The 25252-nt window shown below is 41.0% G+C and overlaps 2 protein-coding genes across 3 annotated transcripts; both read right to left on the minus strand.

Moving 5' to 3' along the window:
* Positions 1 to 690: 690 nt before the first annotated feature.
* LOC311050235 (aldehyde dehydrogenase, dimeric NADP-preferring-like) lies at positions 691 to 8844 on the minus strand (the record flags this gene model as incomplete). The annotated part of the gene is made up of 9 exons (XM_084064229.1): positions 691 to 1305; positions 1679 to 1778; positions 2324 to 2490; positions 4266 to 4407; positions 4953 to 5070; positions 6049 to 6257; positions 7169 to 7254; positions 7928 to 8159; positions 8689 to 8844. The coding sequence occupies 9 exons, from the start codon at positions 8842 to 8844 to the stop codon at positions 986 to 988; spliced, it is 1530 nt and encodes a 509-aa protein (XP_083920355.1). The 3' UTR covers positions 691 to 985.
* A 1723-nt stretch (positions 8845 to 10567) lies between these two features.
* Positions 10568 to 24295, minus strand: LOC311050236 (aldehyde dehydrogenase family 3 member A2-like). Of its 2 annotated transcripts, none has more exons than XM_084064231.1 (11): positions 24172 to 24295; positions 22695 to 22862; positions 21495 to 21726; positions 20595 to 20680; positions 20265 to 20473; positions 14791 to 14908; positions 13805 to 13946; positions 13513 to 13679; positions 12930 to 13029; positions 12294 to 12532; positions 10568 to 11154 (listed from the first exon to the last, which is right to left on the minus strand). In XM_084064231.1, exons 2-11 carry the CDS (start codon positions 22854 to 22856, stop codon positions 11134 to 11136), a joined length of 1476 nt encoding a protein of 491 aa, XP_083920357.1. In that variant the 5' UTR covers positions 22857 to 22862; positions 24172 to 24295; the 3' UTR covers positions 10568 to 11133. The 2 variants fall into 2 exon arrangements, with proteins under 2 accessions (XP_083920357.1, XP_083920356.1); XM_084064230.1 differs by having other exon boundaries at positions 10568 to 11157.
* Positions 24296 to 25252: the final 957 nt, after the last annotated feature.

Consider the following 25252-nt stretch of genomic DNA (forward strand, 5'->3'; position numbering starts at 1 on the left):
GTGTTATTATTTTGTTTTTGTTAAACCACCCCTCTCACTGTCCTGAACTGTCCTAAACTAATTTACCATGACCTTCACCTGTGACCAACTGTATTAAATGATAGTAGCATTAACGTTTATTGGTGGGTCGAAAGTTCTAACAATAAAGAATGTAAGACAGCAACTAATGCTTTTATTCCCGCTTGTTTTGGGCAGGTCAATTGTCCTTTGAATGTCTCTCAGGCAAAATGTCACATAATCATGTATGGTACTGCAGCATATTTTTTAGTACGTATTATTTGGCCCTTCAGGGCATGACCAGCATTATTCAGTGTAATGAGCATTTTTTCTTTTTGAATCAGAGCTCTGTTTGTGTCTAAGGTCAATTCAATGTTTCCTCCAGTTTAAGAACGTTTCTATAATACAGTCCTGACTTTGAGATGGTTAGACTAATTGTAATTCTTTTCATATGTCCAGCTAATTCAGAATGCAGCAGCCAGGCAGTTAACCAATTCTAATAGATCACTCCCATCCTGGCCTCTCCGCACTTGTTGCCTGTATATTTTAGAATTCATTTTAATATTTTACTGATCAAGTTTTAAAACTTAAGTACATGACTGTGCTCTAAGTTATGTTTTATTGTTTTCTTTCATAGTTTATTGTTTAACTTTTTATGCTACATCTATGTTCTGTTTTCCTTATTGTCTTTATCTCAATTGTATTTTACCTCTGTTACTCCCATTTCATTTTGTTCCTTGTCTTAGCAGTCAGTTTATAGCAACCACTGACATTAATAGAAAAGTGAAGTTAAAATTGAACAGTGAATGTTGTTGCTAATGCTGGCAACCATGTTATGAAAGCATAAATACACGCAACACCATGGTATATCATGATCATACCACGGCTACATGTGTTTAAGGCACTAAGATGCCGATCATGAGATAAAAAATAAAAAAACGTATTACCTAAAAATTAATGCTTATTACAAGGACCTTAATACAAAGTGTTACCAATAGGTGTAAAACCCTCGCCAGTACCAACAGGTGCAGTTGAGCCCAGCTGCGATTAACAGAATCACCAGTAGGGTGATGAAGAGGCCAAACGCAATGACAGAGACGGTCACGGCCCAGACGAAGGTCTTTTTGGAGAAGTCGATCATGGGCGACTTCAGGGCCATCCGGGCCCTGCGTGCTCGCTGGCGGTCCTGAGGCGGGTACCGTGCCAGGTTGACGCTTTCCATGCCCAGGGACCTGACGAGACATGCCCTATGGTGGCTGAGCTGGTCGAAGGAGTGTTTACCGTGGTACCGACCCATGCCACTCTGACCTGCAGTGGTCAACAGAGTTCATGTTACTGAGCTTCAACCACTGTGTCTTTTGCTCTAAGATTAGGACCATTTGTTGTGCAAAAGAAATATGTCTTCATCAGTGTATATATCATCTTAACTAAATGAAGGTAACATGTATACTGAATTAATTCCTGCAGGGTTACACATGGGATCGTTTACTTAAAACAAAGGAAGACCATAGGATCCGCTAATAATAAGTAAAACATTGCACTGATGATATAGGGGAAATTAAATTGTTACCGTAGCCGGTAACAGGATACACGCTAAAAGGATACAGATATGGATACCAAAAATCCATCAATGTTTCACACCAGGAAGTGTATTTGAACATGAAGTTTAAAGTAGACGTACCGACACCACCGAATGGAAGAGAGCTCATAGTGTAGTGCATCATGACGTCATTGACCGTCACTCCTCCACTGGTTGTTTCATCCAACATTTTCTTCACTGCCTTTGAAAGATGAGGAGAAAGATGGAGTGAAATGGAAGAAATATCTGCATGAGTGAAGGAGAATTTCACACAAATGCCAAAACCTGATAAACTAACGGATGCTTATCTTTGGTATATTATGACCATAAAATGTGGTATAATTGCATTTATTTTCAACGTGAAAGGGGGTATTTTCTGGTCTCCAGGGGGGAAATTACTTATATTGCTTCACCCAGGAAAAGGCTCTGATGAGTGCATGGGGAGAGCTGTTGCTCAGGGACACTTCGACACATAGGCCTATCTACTGAACTATCTATGGCCAACGCTGTCTTGAAAATATGTCTTGAAATACCACCAGTCTCAACTTTTGGACTGTTTACAAATAGCAGTGCAGTAGCCACACATGCACAGGACTAGCTTAGAAATGTGACGTTTGTGAGATTTATGTCTTCAACAAGGTAAAAGCGCCTCTGCCCCATATGAGCCCAGAAGGGATTGCATTGCCTGCTCTCTATCGCCTGAATGTTTATCCTTTTGTGGACCGTCGGTGGTAAATGTTCTCTCACCTTCTTGTCAGAGCAGAAGATGTAGAGGGCAAGCGGCTTCTCTCTCTCGTTAATGAAGCGAATGGCATCGTCCATGTCACTGACCGTCACTATAGGCAACAGAGGTCCGAAGATCTCCTCCTGCATCATCCTGGCGTGGGGGGGCACGTCCTTCAGCACGGTGGGGGCTGGGGATGGATGGGGTGGAGAGACAAGGTCAACACTACAGACAGGAAGTACACAGCTGCAAGTTAGCAGATGACTAATCTCTCAAGAACAGATTCTGCACTGCAACGAACAGCAGAGGTCGCTGTTTTTCCTTTTCAGTGTGTCTCTGGGTTCGAGATTGGCAGATGACTGCTTAAACCTAGCCTGGGTGCCAGCCTGCTTCGCTACGTTCGGCGGATGTTTTTTTCTCTCTGGGCTTCTCAGTCTGGAATGCCCCCGATTGACTCGTCTTGTAGAACTACACTGGAACTACATATGTTACGTTAGGCAACGTCGTTGCTGATTGGATGTTGTTCAAACGAAAGACGAATCAAAACGATCACACCGTTTTTTTTGTCCCGCCCCGCACCACAGACCAATCAGAAGCCACGGTAGGTTTCGAACCTTGGCTGCTGTGTCCCGCCTCCTGGAGATAGGAGGCATTCCAGACTGAGAAGCGCAGAGAGAAAAAAAAATCCGCCGAACGTAGCGAAGCAGGCTGGCACCCAGGCTAGCTTAAACCGTGCTATCGTTATGTTCAGTATGACACAATCCTTTGACCAAACTGAACATTTCATATGTTAGCTTACTAGTAACTGGCAGCCATTGGCACCCAGTTACTAGTCTGGGACCAGACGAATCTGCGAGTGCAAAAAAAAATTGCACTCTGTGATTTGGGTCTGGCACCGCTCCATTGAGAATCCATTTCCTTCTCCAGAAGACGTGGGTGGCCAATCAGGGCCCAGTATTCAAATATGGGAGACTGTAATTGGTAGTTTGTTGTAGGTCTAACCAATTGCGACACTGGGTGGCAGGCTCTAGTTTGAACAGCACTAGGTGTTACTTAAAGGGTCACAGGTGCACTGATTAGTTAGTGCAGAGGACACAGGGTGGTGAGCTTTTATACAGTCTATGGTGGTGAGGAGCCACACCATTTCTACCAGCAGCAAGGAAAAACTGGCAGACAGGACCACAATACAAAGATTCACTACAGAAATAACCCTGCAATATTCAATGGTATGTTCATAACAAACTGCAACTACAATAAATGCACCTAAAACTGGATTTTTGGACTGGACTTCCATCTGTTATGTTTTTTACTTTTCTACTGCATAGGATCACTCCATACACCACCTGTTGAAGTAATGTGCAATATTGGAACATTGAAAGCTGGAAATTGCCATTACAGATGTATTATGATGTACAGTATTATGATGTATTATCTTGTGTCCTTGCTTACTGTAAATCGCTCTGGATTAAGAGCGGCTGCTAAATGCCTAAACTGTAACTGTAACTGTAAACTGTAATGATAAATTACCTGTTCTGTCTGCTGACGCTGTTGACGGAATTATCGATGAAGGCATTTTTGTTTTTTTAAGCTTTTCCCCACTGCCGGAAAAGCTTTACCGCGTTTACACGGTAAAGTTTTTCCTGCAATGTGGGAAAAGATTGGGAAAAGATTCCTTGTGCCTTCAATGACAATTCTGTGTGGGAAATGCTTCCCACGGGCGGAAGTCGCCTCATAGTTTCATCATTAAACATTAATAAACTGCTTCACAACAGTGCTGGGTACACCAATGCTGGTGTGAATAAGGGCAAATTCACACTGTGATTAGTTTGATTAGTGTGAACACTGCGTACCGTACTCAGGAACGGAACGGTAAATCTCAGGATTCACTGTTCCGTTCCGAGTACGGTACGCACAGTTGTGGATCTGGGTCTAGATCCGAAACCCTAGTGTGAAAACACATCCTACCGATGTAGCGCAGTGAGGAATCGCTCTGCCCTCCCACCACAGCTGTGTAACCCTCCATCAGATTCATCACACGGTTGAAGTGGCGCTGGTTGATGATTCGGCCGTAGTCTGGTGAACCTTTGGGGTCTGCGCTGTAGAATTCCTACATTTGAAAAAAAGAGTGTCTGTTGAAGTTTTGAGTTAGACTATAGAGGTGTGTTTTTAAATAATGAACTGAAATGTGACAACATGTGACACTAATTAACACTCATAGTGGATGGAACCAAATAGAGAAATCAGCTGGTGTAGAGTTGGGCTGGGATGAAAGCCTAAACTCGCTCCAGATAGGTAGATAATTGAATAATATACGACTGCTCCACCCAATGACTAAGCAAGGCCATAAATATCAGGGTAAATTAATGTAGATATGGCAGAACTGAGAACAGGTTTGATCAGAGATGAGAGCATGTGTGTAGAGAGGAGCAGCTAGTTGCTGAATTAAGTGTCCATTACCCACCTAAGCTCTATTTTATCATTCATTCAAGGTGTCAACTCTTGAACATTTCTTGAGAAATATTCAACATTTTCGACAATTATTGCTTATAATGACGTGCCCAAAATAGGGATACCAAATTCGCACTGTGATTACACATGTGGTTAAAATAATAAAATACATAATAATAAATATCCATGAGGCTGGCATTTTACCAGGAGGGTTTGTCGAATGGCCTCCACCACTCGGCCCTGGATGCTGGATTCACACAAGATGTAGTCGGGCGCGATGCATGTCTGACCACAGTTGACAAACTTTCCCCATGTGATACGCCTGTGGACAAACTAAGGCTGTGTCAATTCGTGTCCATCTGACAAAATGGCAATGATCTCTTAGGAGGATATGTCAGTAAATCACATATACAGCTGTTATGAGTATACACACGCATGGTGAGTGTGCTTCTATACTTAAACTATAAAGGTAAGCAGTGAAAATAGATATAATGTTACATTTATCTACTTCAGGCAGTCAACTAGAGTTGTACTGCCAAACATGTGATACTCGGTCCGCCTTTGTTATAAGGTGGTCTATTTAATCAGTAAAATGCACTTGCTCACTCTCACTCTGCCTATGTTGCTGCTGCACTGCTCTAGACTGCAACCAGTTCTGCAACATTGCTGCTGCGTACTACTGCATTACATCACCCCTCTACCTCGGTATCCACCTGTATAGGCACAGATTTTAGATTTCCCCTTTACTATCATTCATTCCCTGCTCTCCAGCTTTAAGGTGCATGCTTGCAGTGAAAGTTTTGAGCCTACCTAGACACCAAAATCAACTATAATTTATAATAATAATTTAGTCTGAATACAGTATACTGCCATTTATTCTCAATAAATCTGACTGTTTCATGTGAGTTGTCTGGCAGAAATAGCCTAACATTATTACACGGCTTTGTTGAACAAAAAATTAAATTAAGGCATTCTGATGCCTTAATTCATTCATTCATGCTGCGTAATATCCTCCTGATCATGTACAGCGACTCAGCGAGCCAGCTCTTTATTATAAAATAAACTAAACCCCTTCATGGGGAAGCAAATGGCACGTCATATCACTATTAATTAGTGGTAGATTACCGTACATACTCCTCAATGTTAAAAAGCACAGTATATCACTATTATTAATGATAGATTACCATACTCCTCTATGTTAAACAGTACTGTATATCACTATTATTAGTGGTAAATTACATAATACATACTCCTTTATGTTAAATAGTAGTGTATATCACTATTACTACTGGCAGATTACCGGCAGGCAACTCTGAGGTCACAGTTCTTATCTATGTAGCAGGGACTCTTTCCTCCCAGCTCCAGAGTGACAGGGGTGAGGTGGCGGGCGGCAGCCTCCATCACAAGTCTACCCACTGTGGGGTTCCCAGTGTAGAATATGTGGTCAAAGCGCTGCTTCAACAGATCCTGGGTCTCTGACACTCCACCTGTCACCACTGGGTAGAGCTCCTGAAAAACCAGATCATCAACAAATCACTGACATATATTCAGACTTCTGATGAGATTCAATAATGAAAACGACCTGTAGAGCCATTTAGTGTATTCTGTATAATTATTATTATTGTTATTTTATCTATTTTATCAAGAGATGGTGGTCATTTTACTTGAATATGATATAGATTATAGATCCATCAATATCTTGTTACTGTTGTAAAAATAATTGATCAGTTTTGGTGCCTAAATGTCATGCTTGATTACAATTTTTCTTTGTGTTAGGTTTTCACATGTGCTGTCTTTTCATCACAGTTTTTTAAAGTCAGATGTCAAGTGTGGTTATTATCTGTGAAACCATCCTGCCAGGATGCTACATTTATTGATTAAAAAGTAAATGTACCAGTTTCCTATTTAACGAGGACCAGCCAAGTGTGACTTACCTGTAAGTTGTCATTGATCAAACATTGGTCAAATATACATTTCTTGTTTCTTTGTGACTAAAGTCTATGGGTATGTGATTGTGGATAACTTCTCTCCCTCTGGATAGACCTCGGTAATAAACCTTGCGCCTGGCTGCATCTGCCCTAGAAGTTAAGTCCCTCGCTGGCCTATAGGAACAGATCCTTTCTGTGTCCCAGCTGTTCAATCAGCATTCCACATATCCACATCTTCAGCTTTTAACCAGACCTCTTCAAAGAAATGTGTCAAATGCTAACCTGGCCATTGCCGAATTACATTTCTTATGACACTGTATATGGCACCATTTAGTTAGAAACCATACCAAGTATGCTGTGAAGAACTGTGTTGGTGTTGTGATTCAAGTAGACTATGGAGAACAGTGAGGGCAAAACAATAGTCCTACTTTGCACTCACATTCCACAATAACGCTACTCTCACAACAATAGCAGAGCGTGCTGGCTACTGACCTGGTCCACATAGCGAGGCAGCAGACCTCGGAGGAGGAGTGACGAGTACTCACTCAGCTCGGACGGCTTCACCACAGCTGCATTGCCTGCACACAAACACATGCGCACTCACGCACGCGCGCACGCACGCACGCACACACACACACACACACACACACACACACACACACACACACACACACACACACACACACACACACACACACACACACACACACACACACACACACACACACACACACACACACACACACACAGAATGAGAACCTATGAATGGGATGACATCACAAGTGATGATAGGACAATAATATGGAGGTCTCTGGGTTACTGCCAGCTCAGAGCAGGTTCAGTCTAGGCGACGGCTTTCGCCATATTCTGAAGGCCAGCGTTGCAAAACAATAGTCAGTTCTCCATTGTTAATCTAGTGTGGTTAAACAAGTGGAAAGAATTAATAATTTGTTTTTTTCTGTCAATACTTTTCCGTTCATTCAAATCTTATTGACTGAATACTTATTGATGACTAAGTATGGAAGGGTGGAGGGAGGGCATAGAGACACTTTTTTACCCCTTTTTATCCGACCTTTGTACATATAATGTTTTGTATGCTATTCTGATGAATTGAATACATAGGACCACAATGGAAACAAGTCCCCAGGACATTTTTGTGTTAGCCTTATGTCTGACGGTACCTCGTGCTATTTACATTTTTGACTAATAAAGTATTCAATCAGTCAAGAACAGAGAGAAAAGCCTGGTTACCAGCAGCGATGGCTCCAATGAGAGGCGCCAGAGTGAGAGCCCAGGGGTAGTTCCATGCCCCGATGATGAGCACCATTCCCAGGGGCTCTGGCTGGATGTATATTTCGTCTTTTATGGTGAGGAGGTTCTTCTCCACGGGCCGAGGGGCAGCCCACTGCGCCAGTTTAGATATAGCCAGCTCGATTTCTGCCTCCAAGCCGTTTAGCTCCAAGAGAGGTGTGTCATACTGGCTCTGAGGGAGGAAATACAACTTGGTGACACAAATTGGTGTGAAAAGTGCTTTAGGAATATGGAGTTAAAACACTGATGACAGTATTATTACTTCATCTCTGACCAAACTAAATGGGCTGATATTCAGTTGTGGGTTCTAGTCATTGACTGCTAATTGTGAAGCCAATTCATGTAGCTGCAATATTCACTGCTGAGTACGGTAGGTACGTGACTTTACAATAACCTGGCTTTTATCTAATAGCTGAGGCATGTGTAACGCCCAGGATTCGAACCCGGATCTCCCACGTGGAAAAGCCAACATCTTAACCACTAAGCCAAAGGGAATTCCCTATAGCTCAGGGGAGATATTAGACTTTCAGGCCATCAGGCTGAGGTTGTGAACCACTCTGTTAGACATGCATTATTGCTTTATTGACATCGACATCTTCTCATACCAGTGTAATGCAATGTGTCCTCTTTTTTTTTAACATGTGTCTCCCCATAACAAATGCACCTGTCTCCTACAGGTGGCGATGTATAATACAACTCACCCTGTTGATGTCTTGCTTGAGCGCCGTGGCGATCTCAGCCTGTCTGTCTTTAAGCATCCTCTGCAGGCCTTGGAGCTGTTGCAGCCTGAACTCCAGGGGTCTTGTCCTGCCACTCAGGAAGGCTTCCCTCGCCCGGTTAACAGCCTGTCTATCCATGTGAGCCTCTGTCTACTGTGCCAGTGGTGGAAAGAGTAGTCACATGTTTCACTTTAAGTAAACGTATCAATACTGCAATGCAGGAATTCAAAATGTACTTGAATAAAAGTACAAAAGTATTGGTATCAAAATGTATTCAAGTAGAAAGTACTCATTATGCAGAATGTCCCATTTCACAAGTTTTCAAATGTATGAAATGTATAAAAATCCTTTGAAAATAGCAGATCTACAAGCTTGTAGATCGGCTATTTTCAAACGTCCGAAATGTATATAGGGCTGAAGTGGTTGTGTATGTTTTGCAATTAATCTAAATCTACAAACTAGTAGGCGGAGTAAAAGTACAATATTTGCCTCTGAGATGTAGTGGAGTAGAAGTAAAAGTAGACTTCTGAAAACTGGAAATACTCCAGTAAAGTAAAAATACCAAAAAAAAGTACAGTACTTGAGTAAAAGTACTAGTTACTTTATACCACTGTCTACAGCACAGCCACAGTCAGCTCTAGACAGGGGGGGGGGTGCATCTCAGTTTTATACAATAGGAAATCATTGAAAGGATTTCCATCATCTTCCATCATCTGGATCCAAGTTGTTCTTCTACATGCAAAAGTTGTCATTTGCTGGGTGTAAATCAATATTTAGAAAACATGATGCTCATTTGCTTGAGATAAAAGCATTCAGGAACACACCACTATTTGTTTTAAATGTAGTATGATTTTGTAGGCCTATTTCACCTCGAACATTTCCACCAATATCTATTTATTTTTTTACTGAAATGTAGATAGATAGAATATGCCTACTTTATTTGAAAGCAATAATAAAAAAAAGCTAATTTGCTAATATTTCTCGGTAAAGAAATATTGATTGATTGAATACTTTCTTAACAGTTTGCAAAAACAAGGCACAGGTACAGATTTATACAAAAGGATACTAAAAGGATAACCCAGATAAGCCCTCATGGCTTGTTTCCATTAAGGTCCTGTGTATTCAATTAATCGAGACATTTAAAGACAAACAATAATAAAACTTACCGAAGTCTATGAGAGCAAAGGTTAAATAGATATTCCTGCTGTCAAAACAGTGTGTGAGTGTGTGTGTGAAATGAATGCTGTTTAAATCCCTGGCCATTGACTGGAGACTCAGGATCAGATATCATCACAACGTCAGTCCAGCGCCCACTGCGTCCCTGTAACTGGCTCACTGACTGACTGACGTGTCTGTGGGCGATCGGCGGACAAACGGCGTTTTGTTGTCCGTTCACATGCCGTTGGTATCAGTTTACCGCCGGTGAAATTACCATGGAAGTCACTTCAGTCATTTATGATCGGCAACATTGATACAATTATAGGCAAAAGAATTAACTCATTAACTTATACAACTACAGTTGTATAAATTAATGAGTTCTCATGCCTATTTCATATATGCATTCCAACGGACAACAGCCCACTTATCGTTACTTTTACAGTAGGCTATGTAAGCTCATCTTTAGGTCAATTTACCGAAAGCTAAGCCCAATAACCCCCCCCCCTGTAATCTTTATCAAAGGTGCCAGTCCAGACAGTCATAAGGGCACTTAGGAGAGAGCTAGGCTGCCAATCATAATTCCAGCTAACAACCATAAAAATAGGTCTTTACATGAATAGCCTTTACACACAAAAACAAAGTCAGCATATCAGGACAATGTGATGTATTTCATAAAAGTCAAGTTTTTTTTAGATTTGTTTTTAATCAGATTTAAATATTAATGAATGAACAATTCATCATGGTTTGTCAATGCAAACCATTACAGTGGTGTCACTTCTGACAGTTGGAAATCAAAAATAATATATTTCACATTAGTGTATGTTTCAAGATATACAAAAGTATGTTAAATATATATTTGAAAATACATATTGGACCTTGGAAATACATACAAGTAAGTATACTTAAGTATAATTGTTGCATTGTAACAGATGGAATTTTGAGACCGACAGTATAGGCCTACTTTGAGAAAAAAAAAAATATTTACAAGGTTACCTCATTTCATAACTTGATATACATAAAACATTTCATACAAAAGAAAACTGGCAAACATTCATAACGTTGTAAAACTTATAGCAGCATGTTCTCGTATTCAGTGTAACATGAAATCCTCAGGACATAATTCAACATGTGAAAATAAGAACCACCTTTTAACAAACCAGTACCATGATGTGATAATAAAACATGTTGCTACATAAAGATGAAATGACTAAAGCCAATACAGGAAGTGTCGAAAGAAGAAGTTTCCGCCTGGGTACCGGCTTGTCCTCCTCAGTGTCCTCGAAGGAACCTCTGCTAAGAAAACACAAGACACAAGATACTAAAGTTAACCATAATCACTGGTTACACAGGGCTAAAGTCAATTTAGCTGCTCCCACAAGCAACGAGTGTAGATGTCAACAAAGGTAAATAGTTGACCAAAACAAAAGGGTCATTTAGCTGAGGGGAGTGAAGCATGCTGGGTAATTAAACCGGCTGGGGTGGAGAGGGGGGGCTAGGAAGATCATAAAGCATTGTGTGGCTGAATTTCCCTGGACAACACCACACATTGTCTGGTAGAGACAAGGCCATTCTTGTGTGAACGTCTGTGGTGCTGTGGGAGTGGGGCACACTCACATCTGGCTATCATGGGGAAAAATGTCATTCCCAGGATTTAAAAAGGCGAAACACAGTCATGACATAAATATCCTGCTGTGAAATGAGTAGGCTACTGGGATTCTCTTCAAGCAATAATTGAAGTGTAATCAGGTCAAATCTAAATGTATGATCTGAATTACAGGGAACAATTAATCTGTCGCACTCATTTCCCCCCTCCTTTCTTTATGCCATGTCTTTATGCCACACTGCACATAACTGAGATTTAAGATATGACATTTATATCTTTTCCATTCAAAGACATTCAGATTCATATTTCCTTTACTTTCCATGAATATTTCCTGACTGACTGATTAATGACCCTTTGGGAATAAGCTTCTTATCTCATGATCTCACCTGACTTAGATCAAATGTGGTTGAAACATATTTGTGTTTTGCACAATAAATGTGGTGAAAAGACTTTTCATTTTCTGTTTATCTTGACGATTCCATATAATATCTCATCTTAGGATCAGTGATGACTTTATGCGTAATGTGTCAGGTGTCAGACTGACAACATAGTGTACAGTACATTACTGTATTAGCCGGAGGTGAATTGTGCCGTTGTAATTGTTACACAGATCTAAAGCTTGAACCGAAACAAAAATATTTTGTTGTCCAGCATTAACAACCGTGATCTGTAGTCGTAATTTGTCTTAGAAATACTGTAAGAAGTGATGGTATTAAAAACTTGAAATCAGCCACTAGCATGGGGAAAAGTCACCCATCCGCATATCCCGTCATACAGAATAAAAACAGACCGCTCACACATCAGACCAGTAGTTATTACACTGTACCTGAACCACAAAAGCAGCCAAGGCTGCTATCATGGCCATCAGGGCCATGCGTCGCAGCCTGCCAGGGTTGACCTGTTGGAGCAGGAAGAAGCGCGCCCAGCCCATCTTCTTGGCGGTGTGTGGAGGGTAACGCATGGCGTTAACCCCCTCCATGTTAAGCTTCTTGATCAGACAGCTGCGTAGGTGGCTGAGCTGGTCGAAGCTGTACTGACCATGGTAACGGCCCATACCACTGTTACCTAGGACAAGGATCACTTTATTTCAATGACACTGAATTACGTAAAAAACAGTACAAGTTCCAAAAACTGTGTACTTAAAATTTGTAATAACCAAGAGATAAGATTACCAGGGTGGTGTTCAAAGGGTAATTACATTTGAGTTGTAAATGACGTGCTTATATGCCTTTAATTAAACATTAATCCATGCAATTGAAATTCAACATCTGAAACAATAATATGGCAGCTGTTATTCTACTGCCATCTAGTGTTTGAAATATTCACTCTGCTGCCCACATAAAGGAGTCTCTCTCTCTCTCACACTCTCTCTCTCTCTCTCTGAAAATGGTCAGCAGTTATGTCAAGTATACTGTGAGTCACAATCAATGGGCAAAACATGACACTGATTCTGCATACTCACCCACTCCTCCAAAGGGCAAAGCACTGACAGTAAAGTGGACCAGGCAGTCGTTGGCCAATAGGGCTCCACTCGATGTCTCTGCTATCACTCTTCTGATCAGCTGTCAGTGGAGGAAGTAGCATACAGCATAAATGGAACAGTGCAACGTGAACTACTGTCATTTTGTAAACATATTTTATTTTACTGTTTGTTTTCTTATTTTGAACTTTTTATCCTTTTCATTTTATCCCAATTTAGTCAATGCCAATTCCCAATGTGTATTGTGGTCCCGGTCGCTATCAACCCCATAGAATATCACATACCACCCAGACTAAGTCAGTCACGTTTTTTTAACTAACAGCAAGGAGCAGTGTAATAAGGATTGGGGAAGATGCTATCTTCCCTAGTTCTCCTCCCTGCTGAAAAGGCGCTCAGACAACCAGCAGGGGTCACTAGTGCAGTGAGAAGGACACAGTCCCTGTCTTGATTCACTTGTGAATCCTGCCAAATGTGTTTGTTGGAGTATCTGGACCCGGGTTGTACCTCCATACCACCTGGATGCCATAATGTTTAGTTTGTTAAGAGAACTGGTGGTGTGGTTTACCTTGTTGTCTGAGGAGAAGATGTAGACTGCGAGAGGTTTCTCTCTGTCGTTGATGAACTGGATGGCCTCGTCAACACCACTCACTGTGATGATGGGTAACACTGGTCCAAAGATCTCCTCCTGCATCACCTTAGACTCAGCAGTCACATCCCTCAACACTGTGGGAGCTGCACACATGGAGGCATAATGATGAGAAGAAGAAGAAGAAGAAGAAAAGATGACTCAAATAAAGAAGGTCAGTCTACTCTATACACACAGTGACATTGATCTGTATCATGCACATGCCACACACCTATATAGCATTCGGATTCGTCGCTGTCCCCGCCAATTGCAATAGTGCTCCCTTCCATGAGAGCCATGACCCTCTTGAAGTGGCGCTGGTTGATGATGCGTCCATAGTCATCAAAAGTCTGAGGGTTTTCTGTGTAAAATTCCTGCCAATCAAATAAAAAGATTAATGTAATTACAAGACAAGTCCTTCCTCAATTCAATAGACTTAACAGGTTTTGTTACTAGAGGTCTACTTGGTTGAGTGCAACCAATTAAATCTAGCTGTAATTTAATGTAATAAAGTGATGTCTACATACATAAAAACGATAAGCAAAGCAGTAAAACAAGAATAGCGATTTGTGCTTGTACTGCCTGACAAGATGTTCATTGTATGTTATCTTCACTCACTTTGTTGTGTTCGCCTGGTACCCATAGCATGAGGAGTTCTCCTTAGCGATATGGTACTTTCGAGCCGTTGCATGCACACCCCCGGTAGCGCAGACTGCGCAGCCTCTGGTCCTTAGTAAAAAATGTAAATACACTTTCCACCTCACGTCTAAAATACACTTTTCTGGCCAAAAAGTGTATTTTAGACGTGAGGTGGGGGGATTCGAGGGTTCCCACTAAAGAAAGTAGGCTTTCAACATCTTAAAACAGTCTTTGTTTTGGTGAGTAGCAAAAGTGTATTTTTTATTTTTACTAAAGACGAGAGGCTGCGCAGCCTGCGCAACCGCGGGTGTTCGGGCAACGGCTCGAAAGTACCATAGCGTTAAGGTGAACTCCTTCTAACACTATGGACCAGAGCTAACATTTTGCCAACTAGTAGCGACAGCCCTAAAGTGACAGAGCAGGAGCTAAAGAGAATCTTGGGACACGTAGGTAACGCTAATACACCATTATCACTTGAGGTCACAGTGGCTGCTGTTATGCAAAAATTACATAGACTGGATGTGGTGGATGGGATGCTAATGGGACATTGTTATTCCATTCATTTAATTTCAAACTGACCTTAATACATTTCCTGATCTCATCCACCAATTGGTTCTGGATGCTGGGTTCACACAGGATGTAGTCAGGGGCGATGCACGTCTGACCACAGTTGACAAACTTTCCCCATGTGATCCGCCTTCAGGGGCACACAAAATAAATAATCTTAAAACACAGATTCTTCACTCAGCGCTGCTGTAACAAATACATAGTCCTCAAGACAAAGCTAATCAATACAGCAGTGTCCTTGTTGCCAGTATACAATTAGGATTCTGAAATGGGAAGTGAAGGAACACCTTGAGATTTAGATTTTTTTTACTTTTTCTTCAAGTACCACTTGAAGGAGCTTCATTATTTGCATTTACAGTTTCCCTAAAAGAATACCAACTACACAATACTACTTTTGTTATCATGTTCTTGAGCTTGTACATACAAATTGCACCCACTGGTGATTCAATATACCAACTCGTTAAGTGAACTAATCCACCATATACTGGCAGGCAGTGATGGGCAAGCTACTTGGAAAATGTAGCAAGCTACACTACTAGTTACTCTCGATTAAATGTAGCTCAGCTACAACGGAAGCTATCGTCAGAGAAATGTAGTAAGCTACACTACAAGCTACATGGCAAAAGTAGCTAGCTACATTGACACTACTTTTTTTTTTTTTTTTTTTTTTTTTATCAACTTCATGATCAAGAACAACTTTCCACCAAACAAATAGGCAGGCAAAAAACTGCCCAGTTTGATTGTTTATTATAATGTATAATGTGTGATGTCAAACAAAACTGACATTTTCAAATAATATTCCTAAGTATTCCTCATTTTGTAAGTAAAATCAATTGATCAATTTAGACTGTATTAAATGTATATAAAAGATATGAATTATCAACACTGCTCTAGATCAGTTGTTCTCAACTTTTTCAGGCAGTGACCCCCCAAAATAATCAAATTTGAACTGGGGACCCCTCAAAATAATCATATTTGAACTGGGGACCCCCCAAAATAATAATATTTGAACTGGGGACCCCCCACCCTGACAAGCACTTGGAATGTAGGAGTTGAGGCATTATTTAGTTTGACTTGGTTCCACAGATACAAATTGTGAAAATAGCAGATCTACAAGCTCACAATGCCACACAATGCGAAGCGTTGTGAGCTTGTAGATCTGCTATTTTCCAAATGTTTGCCTCTTTCTTATATTATTTGACTATTTGGCCAATATCTGACACAGTTTTTATAATATAGTTTGTTGATTGTAATGGTCTACTTTTTGTTCTCTTTTTTAATGTATTAAAAAGCCTTAAAAGTCCATAAATGGTCACTTCACTGTCATCTGGGGACCCCCCCAAAAATCATGTGGGGACCCCCCTGGGGATACCGACCCACAGATTGAGAACCACTGCTCTAGATGATCTTTTCCCTCTTATGTAGCCTACTGTATGTATTTATTTTAGTTTGCCTTTTCTTTTCCCCACCCCATAATATTATTCATTTTCTGCCTAAAGTGAAAAATAGCAGCTATCTACTATTAGTTATCTGTTGACAAAAAAAAAGGGCATTGACTTGTGTGCTGTTTGGAAACAGTTGACAATGGTTATGTAAAGCTTTTCATCAGCTTATTTGGGGCTTATTTTTATAGACCTGGTTGCTTGTTTCTTTCGCACAATTTGGCAACACTGCTTCTAATGGCTAAAAAAACTAGCTGGCTCCGTCTGTGATCATAGAGTTATAATATATCGTCTGTGATCCATGCTCTGTGGCTGCTTTCGACAGCCATGGCTGGGACGGTGGATAGACGTTTCTGTTACTGCATGATCCATCTAAAAGTATCACACACAGCTGAAAAGTATTGCGGACACGTTATTATGGATCCCACAGCGATCGCGGACTGCACTTCATGTGGTCTCACGCGAACCCTTTTTCTACCCCTTGTTTTTCAGTAGCGGGGGGCGGGGGGCAGGGAGCGGGGGGCGCCCTAGTCCCTACGTCACATCCTAGACGGATAGCTCCGCCCACACTGGGCGAGCGCTGTCAGTGCAGCGGAAGTCGATGCGCAGACGGCTTTGTTGTTGAAGCCCGACTGACGCACGCTCATGAGAAACAGCAGAAATGAAATCTGGCGAAAACAGTTGCGTGCATTAAACTTTAAAGGAAACATGCAGTCTAAATATATAATAAATATCCATTTGCCTAATTCACCACTACTTTTGCGACTGTGTCTCAACGTGTTTTTACTGGTTAAATAAAGGTTAAGTAAAAAATAAAATTTGCGTTTGAAACTTAGTATTTCTCTAAATATTACACTTTCACGACAGCCTAAGTATAAACTGTTATATTAGATGAGTGAAACAGCTGTCTCACCACTACTTTTGCGACTGTGTCTCAACGTGGTTTTACTGGTTAAATTAAAAATAAAATTTGCGTTTGAAACTTAGAATTTCTCTAAATATTACACCTAGACTTTATTATATATTTAGACTGCATGTTTCCTTTAAAGTTTAATGCACGCAACTGTTTTCGCCAGATTTCATTTCTGCTGTTTCTCATGAGCGTGCGTCAGTCGGGCTTCAACAACAAAGCCGTCTGCGCATCGACTTCCGCTGCACTGACAGCGCTCGCCCAGTGTGGGCGGAGCTATCCGTCTAGGATGTGACGTAGGGACTAGGGCGCCCCCCGCTCCCCGCCCCCCGCTACTGAAAAACAAGGGGTAGAAAAAGGGTTCGCTGGTCTCACTGGTGGTCTGTTTTGATTTCCTTCCTGGTTTGGCATGCATGACCCGCCCTATGCTGAGTTTGCTGACTCTGATTGGCCTACCCGTAATGTTCCTTACCCAATCGTGAGTCGTCATATCTAAACCAACCAATCACCTCCGTGGATTTCTTTTTTCTTCACAAAACTATTTAGTCAACTTTTCTCCAGTGAGAATAGCGTGTAGCGATGATGGACGTTACATCGCTACTTGGGTCTAAAAATAGCTACACTACAGAAAACGCTACTTGGTTCAAAAGGAGCGACGCTACCGTCACGCTACTGGGAAATGTAGTTAAGCTATGTAGCGTCGCTACTTGTAGCTCGCTACTGCCCAACACTGCTGGCAGGTGGCAGTCCGAGACAGGCATTACATGTGGCATGGTCCAAGTCCATTCTGTGACTGGGATTTCAATAATTGAGTCTTGCTTCCATCGCAAAAGGGCCACTTAGCTGCAAAGGTGAGTGGGTGCATATTATACACCGGGGTCATGAAAGTGTCTGTACATGGACAAACGTGTCCGTGGCAAGACTTGTCTATATGTCCCATGGCACTTTCTTTGATTTTGTTTTTCTTTCAAACAAATATAGCCTACATTTTCATTATAATGTAAAAACATATTCTAAATATTCACAATCTAATCTTTAAAAATGTATTTGAATCATTTTCGTGACTCGTAAAGTGTCGGGATAACATGCTCATTAATATGTTGCGGGAGATTTGTGGTATTGCACATGGTACCCGTACATGATTGCAAAAAAACAGATGGCATATCATCTGTTCAGAAGGAGCTATTTACTACCAAGGCAAAGGAGATTTTCATCAGTTGAGAAAGTGTTTCAAAGTGTCCAATATAATAAGACACTCCACAATCAATTCAATTAAACGTTGTGCCCTTCAATAATAACTCATCATGTACATATCTTATACATACTGTACCTTAGACTTTCTCATCAACATAATGCCTGTTCACCTTAATGTAAACCACAAGTATTGAAGCTACCTTGCCAAACAACTGGTAGAACTTGATCTCCTCATGTCCTCAAGTAACACTGTTCATTGAAAAGCCAGAAATCTCTCTATAGCTATATGATGTATAATACGCACCCAGCCACCCACTCACCTTTTCAGCTAAGTGGTCCTTTTGCCATGGACTCACTGTCTGTACTGATAAGACTCAATTATGGAAATCCCAAACACAGAATAGACTTGGACAAGTCAAGTGGCTAAGTGGTTAATGCAGAAATACTATCGTTTTAAAATATGTAGCACAGTGGAATAGACACTATGGAGTCCATTATACATTTAGGGCTAAGTCTTTGTGTTTCTGGTCAAATTATTGACCACTTATTTTGCATGTCTGTGGAAAAAAAAATAATGTTGATGATAATGTCCATCACAAGCTGGCATGATAATGACCCCTGATTATCAGTGGTAGATTACCATACATAATTGTCTCCGCCAGGCCGAAAGGCATGGCGAGAGAGTATGTTTTTTCCGTGTGTGTGTCCGTGTGTCCATCTGTCTGTGAACAGCTTATCTCCGGCACCGTTGGCCCGGTCGCTGCGAAACTGTGCACACACACTTCCTGGATGCCAATTCAGAACCTCTGGCCCAGTCTTTTTTTACATGGCCCTGTTAAAGCGCCACCAGGAGGTCGATGTGTGCAAAACCCATTTTTTGATATTACTCCTACAGATTTTATCCAAACATCACGCAAATCAGTACACAGTATCTCTATAGTCATGTGATCAACACGGATCTGTCTGATTTTCCATATTCCATCCTGATTGGCTAAGGTTGGCTTCCAAAGTTTGCAGGATTGGTCCATTTTGAACTAAATGCCTCAAATCATGAACGCAGCTTGCGATTTCCGTGAAATTTCACACACACATTCTCACTAGGCCAAGGAAGAAATGCCACTTGAAAATGTTCAAATCAGCCTCATGGTGGCGCTATAAAAGCTTTTAACTGTAACTGCACGGATCTGCGTGAAACTTTGCATGCCTACTCCCTGGAGGCCAACATCTGCCCTGCATTTTTCACATTAGCCTTTTATAGCGCCACCAGGCCGACTTATGTAAAACACATATTTTGAGATTAAGCCTTCAGATTGTATCCAAATTTCACGCAAATCGGTACACATGATCTCTATATTCATGTGATCAAGATGGATCTGTTTGATTTTTCATATTCCATCCTGATTGACATCTAAAGTTTGCAGGAGTGGCCCGTTTTGAACAAAATGCCACAAATCATGAACACAGCGTCCGATTGTGGTGGAACTTTGCACACACATTCGCACTACGTTGAAGAACAAACGCCACCCTTTTAACATTGCCCTATTTTAGCGCCACCAGGAGGCCAATTTTTCTTTTTTATATTACTCCTATATATTATATTACTCCTTTTCCGAACATCATGCAAATCAGTACACATTATCTCTATAGTCAAGTGATCAAGATGGTTCTGTCCGATTTTTATATTCCATCCTGATTGGCAAATTCTGAACATTGCTGGCCCACAATAACCTACCTGACCTGGCGGAGACCTGTGCTCTGAGGAGCACTTTTTCTAGTTCTCTATGTGAAACAGTACAGTGTCTCACTATTATCAGTGGTAGAGTACCATACATACTTGTCTATGTTAAACAGTACTGTATATCACTATTATTAGTGGTAAATTACATACATACTTCTGTGTTAAATAATAGTGTATATCACTACTAATAGTGGCAGATTACCGGCAGGCAACTCTGAGGTCACAGTTCTTATCTATGTAGCAGGGACTCTTTCCTCCCAGCTCCAGAGTGACAGGGGTGAGGTGGCGGGCGGCAGCCTCCATCACAAGTCTACCCACTGTGCCGTTCCCAGTGTAGAAGACGTGGTCAAAGCGCTGCTTCAACAGAACCTGGGTCTCTGACACTCCACCTGTCACCACTGGATACAGCTCCTATGAGGGAACATGGATGGATACTCATAATCAACCTTTCATTCATTCTCCACAGATTTTACATACAAAAGCATGCATGACAGTTGTTCCTTACACATCAATGAGAGTGTACAAGCCTTACCTTGTCTAAATAGAGAGGGAGCAGTTCCTCCATGACCTTGGCCGAGTGACAACTGACCTCAGAAGGTTTTATTACAGCTGCGTTTCCTTAAAGGTTCAAAGGAGAAAAGCAGTACATTAGCTGAAACTATGATTTCACCTCAGTGGGTTATGGCAGTTCTTTATTGTCTAAAGTGAGGTGAATGCATTTCACAAATAATCAATACATTTTTCCTCCTCCATCAACATTCATAAATCACTTCAGAGGAACCCTGGTATCTCAGTCTGCTGTTGTGACACAATGTCCTGGTTTCTGTTCACAAGACCATTCAACCAGAAGTCTAATAAAAAATAACACTTAAAAACAAGTGCAATAGACTACTGCAATAATCTATGCAGTAGTATAGGTTAAGTTAAATGTATTTATTTCCAAGTATATTAATATATTACACATAACTTGAATTGATCCACCTATCCTAACTATTAAGAGCAGTGGCAGCCTTTCTCTAGCACCCAAGCTCCAACTATAAGGCCAGTGCCTTTTTGGGCAAGGGAAGTGGCAGGAGTCTCTATCATATACTGTATGTCTTTTAGTGGGAGGAAACCCCAGTGAAATCAAAGCGGGGCTCGGAACTCACTTTTGAATGCTCCAAGTTCTTTATTTGCGACAAACAGCAGATACAACGTTTCAACCCTTTCTGTCTTTTTCAAGTGTCTCCAGTGAACATGGAGAGAACATGCAAAAAGAAAGGCCCCAGGCAGCCTCCAGTGGGATTCAAACCTAGTCATTTCCAGCTGTGAGGCAACAGCATTAACCACAGAGCTGAAATAATCATTTCTTCAGAGGCTGTGAACTAGTGACTGCTCAAAGCACGTGGCTTATCTAATCACCTATCTATTACTGAATTTGCATATTAGTTACCAGCTGCAATCGCTCCGACCAACGGCTGAAGGGTGATAGCCCAGGGGTAGTTCCATGCCCCGATAATGAGCACCACTCCCAGGGGCTCCGGCTGGACGTATACCTCGTCTGCTATTGTGAGGAGGTTCTTCTCCACGGGTCGAGGGGCGGCCCACTCTGCAAGTTTACTTATAGCCACGTTGATCTCTGCCTCCAGGCCGAGAGTCTCGAACAGCTCAGTTCCATGTTCACTCTGAGAAGAAGGTGTGAGAAGAGCTTTTAATGATTCCGAATACAGGAAAGGTGAGCACTAGGGTAGTCTGGGCACCGTTTTGGGAGGAATACTGGGCACTAAGGAAGAGTGGGCACCAGGAAAAGTGGGCACTTTGGGTGAGAAGAGTGGGTCCATTTTGGGGGGAAGGCACTGATGTTGTGAGCTTATAGATTGGTTATTTTTGGTGCAAATAAGCTATAAGTATGAACAAGGAGGCATCGAGTCCCGACAAATATCTCAAACAGTAATAGCCTATGTAACGACTACGGTCATCTGCACGTGTGTGAATGTGCATGAATGGCTGTGCACGTGTCAACCGTGTTCCTGGTTTGGGGGCTGAAATAGTAAGAACAGCTCTAATGAGGAAACTTGTTTGACATTCCGTCTTTGCATTGGCTTCACAAATTAACACATAACAGCATGTAAAGACAATGTTACAGTAGTTTGTGGTTGTTCCATTCATGCTCATTCTTTCAATGTATTTGCATAAACAAATGCTGTGATCAAACGTGCTAATGGCCACCTACCTGGCATTGAATAGCTAGATCACCTGTGAATGAGCACAAATTTATCATCATAACTATGCCTAAACCTAACCTCAAAACTAACCTCAGTAAAACTATGCCTAAACCTAACCTTAACCCTAAACTCAGTAAACTGGTGCCTAAACCTAGCCTTAACCCTAACCTCAGTAAAACTATGCCTAAACTTAACCTTAACTTTAACTAACCTTTAAAAAAAGGTACCGTCTTTATCACATAAATGCATGACAGACACATGCAAAACACTTTCTGTGGACACAAATCCAGACAAAGTATCCTGTTTAGGTGGCCACTCTTCTCTAGCGCCCACTCTTCCGGGTGCCCACATTTCCCTAGTGCCCAGTTTTCTAGTGCCCCGGTCACAAGCCTACATTGGTGCACTGGTGTGTCATGATTAGACCTCACCTTATTCAGGTCCTTTTTGACAGCGTCTGCGATGTCTCTCCGTCTCTCTGTGATGAACCGGTGCAGGCTCCTCAGCTGGAGGAGTCTGAACTCCAGAGGTTTAGTCTTACCTGTCTGGAAGGCCTTCCTCGCTCGCTGAACCACCAGCTGCTCTCCAGACATCTTGGACTGAGAGGTGAGAGAGGCCATTAATTGGGTGTGACTTTCTAGGTATTTGGGGATCTCAGGTTAACAGGCTAAACTATTGATGGGTCCATGGCAAATAGATTGTTGATAGAACATGGTGGCCCAGTAACATCTGATGAAAACAGTCATTTACATTCTTTCGGTAGAAAAATAGGCGAGGTGCTTGTTATGCACACCCTGCAGCCTTTCAGAAACACACAAAGAAAGCTAGCACTTTCAGTTGGGTAAACAAACAGCAATTCTCAGTTCATGCCTGTCCCTAAATAACTAACAGTGAAGACTTATACCTACATAATAGAAGAGATTTAAAGTCCCCATCAATGATATAAACCTAAACAAATGGGTGGTCCCCAAAACAAACAAATAAACAAACAAACAAAAAAATGTGCCGTGTGGACATGTTTTTATAATAGATTATCGACTCAGCTTAATTGATATTAAGACTAGCGCTATAACTATAAATAAGAAATACATGCTTGTTAAACTGTACTTGCTGTCAGTGGTGTAAAGTAACTAAGTACATTTACTCAAGTACCGTACTTTCTGTATTTCTAGTTCTCAGTACTTTTACTTCTACTCCACTACATCTCAGAGGCAAATATTGTAAATATCTTTTACTCCACTACAATTATTTGAAAACTTTAGTTACTAGTTACTTTGCAGATTTTGGTTATTACAAAACATACATAACCACTTCAGCCCTATATACATTTTGGCCATTTGAAAATAGCCAATCTACAAGCTCACAATGCCTCACGATGCGACGCATTGTGAACTTGTAGATCTGCCATTTTCAAAAGATTTTTATAGATTTTAAACATTTGAGATTTTGTGAAATGGGACATTCACAATATTTTAATTACATTTACATTACATTACATTTTGATTCCAATACTTTTGTACTTTTACTTTTAAGTACATTTCGAATTCTGGACTTTTACTTGTAACAGAGTATTTCTATATTGCAGTATTGATACTTTTACTTGCTGTAATGAAGCTGTCTGGTAATGATAGTAAACAACCCATTTTGTTTCATGATTGGGGTAAAGACCTTCCAAATAGCATATTTCCTAGTCTTACAAATCAAAATCTTTAAAATGTGTGTGAATATAACCCCAATTATCTTTAGAATAATCCCAGATTGGGCCTTTAAAAGTAGAAGATGTCTGTACTATCACAGCTGTCACAACACAAGTTACATTGTTTTTGCTAGCATGACTGCTATAGCTATTGGTACAGTATGTTAGTGTGTTATTGTTACACAACGGTAAACAGGGTTAGTTTGATGTACCTGCAGTCAGTTGATCGCCTCAGTCGAACAAAAATAGTGCAAACTCAAAGTTGCAACAGTGGTCGAGCCTTCCTTCCGTAGTACACAGCTGTTACACCGTTATTACACCGTTATAGTATCAGCGTTGCCACTTGCCAGATTCTGCGAGAGAAATAAGCAGCCAGGTCTATGAAAACAAGCCCAAAAGAAGCAACATGAGACTACATGGCTACATGAGACCTTGCGTCGGCTATTTGAAAATAGGAAACAGATCTACAAGCTCACAATGCGTTGTGCAACACGCTGTGAGCTTGTTAAATGTGGAATATTTTGTTAGCATTTTAATAACACAAATCTTGTATGGGGGTCCCTTGAACAACATTTTTTCAGATGGGTATACGTCATAGAGTTAAAGGATACGCGGACAATTTCATTGGGTCCTTGACATGGAAATGTTTGAGAAACACTGGTTTAACCAACATTAAGAAACAAGCCCAAATAAGCAACTATACACTTTATAAACAAGCCCCCCCCAAAAAAACTGCAACCCGCCACTACACATTTTTACAAGCAACTTTAAGTAGCTTTAAGTCGCTGATAATAAGCAGACCTGGCAACACTGTGTAGTATCCGTAAGTGTTTTAGATCCCATAACCTGGAGGGCGGGATCTCTGTGATTGGCTAGTTGTTTGTTGTCATGGAAACAGGTGACACAGAGCAGAATAGGTCTGTCTGACCCAGTTGTTGTTTTTTTGGTCTGCCTTGTATAAATTATTCTCAAATTGTTGTTAGGATTATGCCTTATTTAAAACACATTGGATTTCCTTTGTATATTAAATGTGTTTACAAATATACTTGCATGTGTAGCAGTGGTGGAAAAAGTACTAGCATGTTTTACTTAAGTAAAAGTATCAATACTGCAATATAGAAATACTCTGTAACAAGTAGTAGTTCAAGTCCAGATTTCAAAATGTACTTGAACATATTGGCATCAAAAGTACAAAAATATTGGCACCAAAATGTACTTAAAGTACCAAAAGTAAAAGTACTCATTATGCAGAATATCCCATTTCAAGTTTTTAAACGTATACAAAAATATTTT

This window comes from Gymnoscopelus microlampas, assembly GCF_963454915.1.
Source record: "Gymnoscopelus microlampas genome assembly, chromosome: 8".
In the NCBI taxonomy this organism is placed as follows: Eukaryota; Metazoa; Chordata; class Actinopteri; order Myctophiformes; family Myctophidae; genus Gymnoscopelus; species Gymnoscopelus microlampas.

Excerpts from the sequence above, each read along its gene's own strand:
- LOC311050236 (XM_084064230.1), bottom strand. The coding sequence starts at position 22,856 with ATGTCTGGAGAGCAGCTGGTGGTTCAGCGAGCGAGGAAGGCCTTCCAG. Across the intron at positions 21,727-22,694 it reads TCAAAAAGGACCTGAATAAG|AGTGAACATGGAACTGAGCT; the intron begins GTGAGGTCTAAT and ends CCTTCTTCTCAG. Across the intron at positions 13,030-13,512 it reads TCTTCTCCTCAGACAACAAG|CTGATCAGAAGAGTGATAGC; the intron begins GTAAACCACACC and ends CTCCACTGACAG.